The sequence below is a fragment of the Arachis stenosperma genome, chromosome 1, assembly GCF_014773155.1.
Source record: "Arachis stenosperma cultivar V10309 chromosome 1, arast.V10309.gnm1.PFL2, whole genome shotgun sequence".
Classification (NCBI taxonomy): domain Eukaryota; kingdom Viridiplantae; phylum Streptophyta; class Magnoliopsida; order Fabales; family Fabaceae; genus Arachis; species Arachis stenosperma.
Genome location: NC_080377.1, coordinates 5901898 through 5910282, shown reverse-complemented (window position 1 = coordinate 5910282; position 8385 = coordinate 5901898). Strand labels below are relative to the sequence as shown.

At 25.2% G+C, this 8385-nt stretch overlaps 1 protein-coding gene across 3 annotated transcripts; it reads right to left on the bottom strand.

The window, feature by feature from the left end:
• Positions 1-634: 634 nt before the first annotated feature.
• LOC130939019 (laccase-4-like) lies at positions 635-8385 on the bottom strand. Of its 3 annotated transcripts, none has more exons than XM_057867198.1 (7): positions 8159-8385; positions 6475-6626; positions 5483-5727; positions 4452-4580; positions 3209-3508; positions 1906-2526; positions 635-980 (listed from the first exon to the last, which is right to left on the bottom strand). In XM_057867198.1, the coding sequence occupies exons 1-7, from the start codon at positions 8285-8287 to the stop codon at positions 850-852; spliced, it is 1707 nt and encodes a 568-aa protein (XP_057723181.1). In that variant the 5' UTR covers positions 8288-8385; the 3' UTR covers positions 635-849. The 3 variants fall into 3 exon arrangements, with proteins under 3 accessions (XP_057723181.1, XP_057723183.1, XP_057723182.1); XM_057867200.1 differs by having other exon boundaries at positions 1906-2466; XM_057867199.1 differs by having other exon boundaries at positions 3209-3505.

Here is an 8385-nt window from a genome sequence, read left to right as displayed (position 1 = left end):
TATTGGTGTTGATGTTGATATTAGATAATAAAATTGTCAGCATATAAAATTCAACTCAACAATTCTATATCAACTTAATTTAAAAATTTTCTATAATAGCCAATATATTTTCAACCATTAAACGCCACTATAATCCGTCATATTTTCACTTTATTATGTTTTCAATTAATATGTAATATCTGTCTTATTCAAAAAACTTCCTATTTCCTTTCAATTATACTTGCAAGTAGATACCTAATTGCCTAATTATTATAAGAATTTAACTTTGATGTAAGTATACTGTAAAATATTTTATATAATTGTGTAATTATATTTATTTTTTTACAATCATCCATGTAGTCAATAAAAATAATAGTTATTTTTTATGATGTGTCGTTACATGATTAAATACATGTATAAAATAAAATTACGTTATTCTGATAGCACATTAAAATTAATTTTTTATTATAAATTAAATGAACTTCTAAGACAACAAGCAAGGCAAGGAGTTCAAAATTAAACGGAAATATTTGATAAAAAAAATTAACAAGAATTTATTTTATTTAGTATCAATTAATTATTACTTGTTATTTTTTCTTCTCTTTATAACATTATCGAAATTAAAATCCTTTCAATTTTAAATGAGTAATTGCGCATATAACAAAAAATATTATTCAGAAAGAGCTAGAAAGATGAGAATACAAAAAACAATACAACATATATATAATGAAAAAGAAAAGAGTAATTTTTAACACTCCATTAAAACCTTGTTATATTAGCCTAATAGCCTTGGTGGTTCCTTTGTTTTTGGCATCTCTATCTATATAATTTTCTTGATAGAGTGTTAATGGCACTATTGTAGAATTCTCATCAACACTTGGGAAGATCACTTGGAGGTGGTAACAAAGATTCATTTGGTCCTTTTCCATTATCCACAACAAATGCCATTTTCAGTCCCCATGTTGTATGTATTTCCAAATGGCAATGCATAAACCAGACACCTAAAATGAAAAAAGAAAGAAAAAATCATGTATTGTTTAGAAAAAGGTAGTTGTTATCCAAATAAATAATTATATTCTTATTTTTTTAATAGAATAAAATCTTTTATACAACTATTTAATCGTATAATATCATTTAAATATCAATATTTTCTATTGTTTTTCAATTTAATTTTGATATAAAATCTTTCATGTATTCATCTAATCATATAATATCATTTAAATATCACTATTCAACTCTAATATATTAGCAAATTTGTAATTATATTATTTGTATGACTTATGAGACTCATTTAAATTAACATAAAAAAAAGTAGGTTGAAATTATTTTTGTTGTTTTTGTAATAAAATATGTAAAATTTTGATTGTTGTTTTTCTTTTTTTTTTAAACCTAGAAAATTTACGAAATTTGATTTTAGTCCTACTATTTGTTTATTACGTTAAATGTTAACGTGACAAATTAAATACTAAAGAGCCATGTATTTTGTCACACTAGTGTTTAATGAAACAACCTAATGGCTAAAACTAAAGTTTAAAATATTACATTTTATATCCATCAAGTGATCAAACCTAGAGTGATCATAAAATAATGTAAACCAATTTTGCATTCATTAAAAATGGAATAATTTAACAAAATTATCGAAAATAGATAATTTATTAGATAGTTTTTTCAAACATACACTTTGTATAATTTTATCCGAAAGCTCAAAACTTGATGGTATCAAATTAATTTATATTTTTCATAGTTAAAATTATTAGCACTTTAATTTTTTAAGGTAAAATATAGTATTTACATGTAGTTTTTTTTGTGCAAAACCGATAATTAAAAATAGTTAAATAAAAATTTAATAAAATATATTAAATTATTTACATCAAAATAATTGCACGTGAATTTTTACTTTATTATTGTAATAGTTCATATTTTTACCTGGATTATCAGCTCTGAACCTTATGGCAACCCAGCCTCCAGAGGGAACACCAACCGTGTTTCTCTCCACAGGATCCACAAGATTAAACTTCTTAGTATCTTTATTAGGGTTGAAATTCCCTTTCCCCTTTCCAACCACAAAGAAATTGAATCCATGGAGATGAATTGGATGATTCTCAGGTGTTATCATCCCAGTATCTTGCAACACTAACTGAACCGTAGAGTTGTAACCAACCCTATAAACTCTTGTCCCTTTTGTGGTTCTCAAATTCGTTACTTGTGACCCTGTGAAGTTAAATAGTGCTGGAGGATTTGCTGGAAAATCATCTGTGAAAACTCCTTTGATGTTGAAGAACTTTGCTTGAAGAAGAGAAATCTTTGGCATCACGAAAGTCACGTTGTTGATGTCTGCCACCAATCTGGTTCCGTTTACGCAGGTGGCGCAAGGTGCGATGCCGAGGCCGACGGTGAAGAGCAGGTTATGGTCAATCTTTAAAGGGACTCTCGCCGGATATTCTTTAGAGTTTAAGCTTCTTAAAGATTTTGTAAAAGCGGTGGAAACTGCCGTAGCATTTGTCGGAGGTAAGGAAGTCAGTGTTGTGACGGTTGAGGCAAGGGTACCTGTACAAATTGTCAGATATATAATTATTTGTAGGTGAAAACTTATGTGCAATCGACTTCACGTGAAGTTGACTGCTAAGAACCGTTAGATGGTTTAACTGATTTAAATAAATTTTTATCTAACGACTCTCAGCTATCAACTTCACGTGAAGTCGACCGCACCTGAGTTTCTACCTTATTCGTATGAATAATAATAATGTTAAAAATTCAAAAAGGACAGGGATTTATTTTGTTAGGGTAATTCTGATTATAGATTTAGTTGGATGGATTGATGAATTTCAAGTGAGAATTATAATTGTTAATTTATGATTTTGAGGAACAAGAAGGACTATTGAGCACCAACAACTAGCTATTTTGGATTAATATTTAACGTCAAATGTATTTAATCTTCGTAATCGTAAGAGAAAGTTAAGATATAATAATTCATGTTATATATTCTTTATAAATTTGTATATAAATTCTACATAATATGAATGTAAATTATAATGGTTCAAACTTCAAAGTGTATACATGTAGAGAGAAATTAATAAAATGTTATAAATTTAGTGTAATAATTGTCAACTATTGACTAAAACTTAGATATTATATTATACATAATTTATGTGTATGTGCATGCATGTGAGTAAATACTTTATAGAAAATATCAAAAGTTTAGTATATTGATTAATGAAAATTAAAATACCTTGGTAATGCAACGTGGCAATGGCGGTTCTGTTGTCAATGGGGATGGGGGCGTCCATAAAAGGAGAGACTGCAAGTAAGAAATTGCCGGTCTTGTGGTTGGTTTTTAGAAGAACATTTGTGGTCTGACCGGGTGCTATGACAATAGTGTTTATGTTAAATGGTTTTATATATGTGGCATCAACTTCAACCACTGTGAGTTTGTGCCCTGCTACTTTGAAGAAGAGCTCTTCATTCAGCGCACCATTTATGATTCTTAGCAAATAGCTCTCTCCTGCTTTCACTTTCACTGTTAATCCTGCTGCACAACAAATAAATACGCGTCAAATATTCTGTTTACATATGATACATATTTTGGATACAAGATTTATTGATATTTGTTTGATATATATTTTTTTATGTTTAATAGTATTTTAATAGAAAATAATTTTTTTTAAACACGTTTAGATAAATCTAAATTTTTTTAGTGTTAGCATGTTTAATTTTATTTTTAATATATATAGTTAAAATTAATTTAAAAATAATATATATTATTAATTATTAAAACAAAAATATTTTAAATATTTTATATAATTAAATAAAAATATTAAAAATAACTAAAAATTTAATTTATATTTTGATATCAAAATATCTTATATTTTATATATATTGTGTTTCTATGTTTTATAGAAATTTAAAATTTGTGTCTCCTGTATTATGTCGTATTTCGTATCTACAATTGTTTAATTATATCTATTATTTTAAAATGACTACTCATATAATCAATATAAAAAATAAATATTTTTATTGAGATGGTATTATGCAACTGAATATATATACTATTATTATAGTGCATTAAAATTAAATTTAATTATTATACTGCCATAGTTATTTTAAAGTCTAGTTTAAATAAATAGTTTAATTAAGCTTTTTTTAAAAAAAAGTTTAAACAGTAAATATTTATATTAAAAGTAACTTATAAATAAATTATTTGTATTTAATTTTTTAATTCTAAAATTACTTATTTTAAAGAGAAATATGATAAAAAAAACTTTTTATTATGAGAGAAATTATTTTTTTAATTTTTTCATAAACACTTAAATAATTTTTTAAAAAATTATAATTTAATTTAAAAAATTATACCAAATATTAATACTACTATTATTTTTTATAAATTAAAAATTTAAAAAATAATTTTTAAAACTTTTCCAACACACCTAATTCACATCAACTTGGCATAGGCCATGATACTTGGTTTTCATTACCTTTTGAAGAACAACCTTGGATAGGTCCTACGTGGCCATTGATTGTATGTGCATCAGAAACATTTGGTGCTAATCCTGATTTCAAAGCTTCATTTATGATAGCCTCTGTATCTGATCTCCACCATTCACCTAAACAAAATAAAGTATTTCGGTAAACTATAAAAACTCATTCTCTATTCTATTTGACTAGCCTATGTTTATAAAGGAAAATTTTGATTTTGATTTTATTTTCTCTTATTCTTGACCATACAACCAGAGAAAATGTAATACTTAGATATAATAATTAAAAGTTTAATTATTACTTTATAAATTCTTATAATTTTACTCCAGTTTTAATAAGTTGCTAGAATTTAAACATTTATAATACAAAAACTTACACTATATAATAATTTTTAATCAGATTATTATAATTTAACATTATTTTAATTTAATCCCTAAAATTTAAAACACTTTGTAATCAAAACTCTATAACTAAAGTACCATATATTAAGAAAAAATTGACATGGTATAGGAATTTGATTAGAAATGTTTAAATTATAAGAATATGATTGAAAACTTTTGTATAATAACATAAAGACTTGAATACAAGATTTTAAATTATAAAGATAAAAAAATCTAAACATTAATTAAACTTTATAAAATATTCAAAAGGATAAAATATATTTTGTCTTTGAAATTTGTCAAAAATTTAAAAATATCTTTAAATTTTATTTTATTTCAATTTTATCTTTAAAATTTTTAATTTACATCAAATATACTCTTGACAACTAAATTTTTAAAAAGTTTAAGACTAATTAAGCAATAATATATAACAACTATGTTTGATTCATTTGTACTAAAAGTTATTCTTGTAAAATTATTACTGAATTAGTTTTAAATTTTTTTAAAAAAATAACGGTTAAAAATATATTTGATGTAAACAAAAATTTTTTAAGACAAAATTAAAAAAAAAATAAAACTTAAGGATAATTTAAAAACTTTTAACAAACTTTTAAGATAACAAATATACTTCACTCTATTATTAAACTTACTCAATATGATAACTTGTTCCCTATTAGGTTTGGGAAATGGGTAAGGAACTCCAAGCTTGGGCAAGATAACAAGGGCACCATGAACAGTGGCCCTAAGCCATAGGATATGTGCATGCCACCATAGTGTGCCTCTCTGGCCTGTCAGTGTGAAGTTATAAACATAGGTTTGGCCCGGTTCAATTGGGCATTGAGTGATGTATGCTGGCCCATCAGCCCAACCTGTTCTCAGTTGTTTCACCCCATGCCTGTCCAATTTTCATTTATCAAATTTTTTACTTTTAATTTTGTCCCTTTTTTTTTTTTAATTTTAGTTTCTAATGTTAGTTTGTTTCCTTAAATACTAACATAGTATGTTAAATATATTGCCATAACTTTTTATATCAATAATTCACTTCAACATTTAACAAAAGAGTATAATTAATGAACTAAATAACTAACTATTTATCAAATCAATGTCAGTTAACAATTATTTTTTTAAAATTTTATTTCAGTGTCAGTTAACAGTTATTTTTTAAAAATTTTATTTTTAACTCATATTAATATTTAATGAATATTCAACTGTATAATAAAAAAAATCCAAAATTCTACTAAAAAGAATATTCAAAAGTGAAATAGAACATTCAAAATTAGTGGTGATTTTGTTGAAAGCTATGAGAAAGATGAATAATATGAATCTGGAATTGAAATGAGATCTTAATAAATATGGGTAAGAAAATGTTAGTAAAACAGTCATTTAAAAAAAATTAATAATAAAAAATAGCACCCTGTACTTTTTCTTAACAGAATAAATTTTATTAAAAGAAAAAAGAAATTTTTAAGATTAAAACCACAAAAAATACGAAATCAATAATCATATATTTTATCGAAGTCAAAATCTTATTAATCCTTGTTAAATAATAAAACTAGAATAAAAAGTAGTAGAAAAAAGAAGGATATTATTTAGAATGATAAAAGAAAAAAATAAACACACTATAACACTAATTAGTACTTACCAATGGATGCTAAGATTGTATTTGACATGGTTGACCACCTTAACAAGAACAGTGTCATCTTCCCTGGCATATATGGTGGGACCTGGGAACTTTCCGTTTACAGTCACAATAGGCTTTGTTGAGCACAACTTTGTAGCATTCTTCATAACCACCTATTACACATTTCATTAACCAATTAATTAATAAAAAATGATAGGGAGCCAGCTGTTTTCAGTAATTTTGACTATTATTTATTTAGTATAATTACTAAATTATTTTTGACAAATAAATATTACTAATTTATGTGTATAAATTCTTAAAAATATGAATGTAAATTATATTAATTTATATACGTATTAAACTCTAGTAAATATAGATTTAAATAATATTTTTTTTTATGTAAATACCTGCAAATATGGGTGTAAATAATTGCTGGTTAAATACTGTTTTAAAATGATAATATTTACTAATCACCTAGTATTGGTGTCAATTAATTTCCATCATATAGGAATATGAGGAGTTATTTCTTCAAAAATAATAACAAGAAAGTATAACTAACTAACTAACTGCACCATGCATGTACCAAATTTTTTAAGTTCCTTTCCTTGCTCAACAATTTCACCATCACTTGGCTGTTTGGTCAAGGCACACATATTTTTGGTAAGGCCCAAGGTATATATATATATATATATAAAACATTATAACAGTGAATCATTTTTCACCCCCTTGGAATCAAATGTTATATATTCCTATCTAACTAGGTACTTTCCTATTTTCAACTTTATATGTTTTATTGAAGCTATAAAACAACTGAATTAAGAAAAGAAGTTATGATTAAGCAAAAGGAAGCCTAGCGACGCTAAAGAAGTTATATCACTACTTTTTTTTGTTGATGTATTTAGAAACAGGGGATATCATTGATGGGTCAAGGGGTATGCATTTAAAGCCTTAATGTATTCTCTTAATTATTCTTTTAATATTTAAATAGATAAAAATTTAAATATATATTATTTTTGAAAACATAAAAAATAACAAAATTTAAAACTTTTTTATTTAGAAATTAAGCGAATAAATTAAGATTCTTTATCATATTTCATATTTAAAATATAATATAAAATAATAGATATATAATTCAATGATTGACATAGGAAAAAAAAAAACAAAATGCTTAAGACATTGACATGGATGATTACTAGTGTGATAATGGGAAGTTGGGTAATAAAAGGATTTATTAATTTGTTATTTTCTATAAACAAGAAAAGTATTTGTTACAATGACAGCAGTCAAATCTTTTTACCCATACTGTGTGTGTATATATATATTTGCATGTATACAAAAAAAAATTATTATTAGATTAATTACTAAAGTGGTAATAATAATAATTGGAAGATCGAGTAAAGTGACAAATAAATTTATGGTAATTTATACTTTGGACAAATTAATCCTTAAAAAAAGTGCTAATAAAATTTTTTAAGATAGAAGATGTAGACACAATATATATCTTCAAATTAATCCCTATGATTAGGATAGGAGATTTTAATTCGAAGTAATATGTCCGCGTTTATTATCCTAAAAGACTTTATTGATATTTTTTTTAGAGATTAATCTATTCAAAATATAAATCCTCAATAATTTGTTTCTCACATTATTCTAAATCAAAACTAAAATCCATTCAAATAAGTTGAAATGCAATGCAGCTACCTACATTGAACTTGTAGTGGCGAACCATGGCTTCCACTGATGATAGTGGAAGCATGCATATCGCTAGAAGTAGCATGGTTCGAATTCCAAATGCCGCCACCGTTGCCGCCGCCACCGCTGCCGCCGCCGCCATAGCCACCCCCTATTGAGAGTAATAATAATTTACAAGTACTTTATTTAGATTCCAAATTCTTTGGTAGCTATGTATATTTTGATATGTTCTTCCCTATA

What these genes read in the sequence shown, in the direction of transcription:
- LOC130939019 (XM_057867198.1), bottom strand. Translation starts at nt 8,287, where the DNA reads ATGGCGGCGGCGGCAGCGGTGGCGGCGGCAACGGTGGCGGCATTTGGA. An exon ending in TACAATCTTAGCATCCATTG is followed by an intron (nt 5,728 to 6,474) that starts GTAAGTACTAAT and finishes AAAATTGGACAG; the next exon opens with GCATGGGGTGAAACAACTGA. An exon ending in CCAAGGTTGTTCTTCAAAAG is followed by an intron (nt 3,509 to 4,451) that starts GTAATGAAAACC and finishes TTTGTTGTGCAG; the next exon opens with CAGGATTAACAGTGAAAGTG.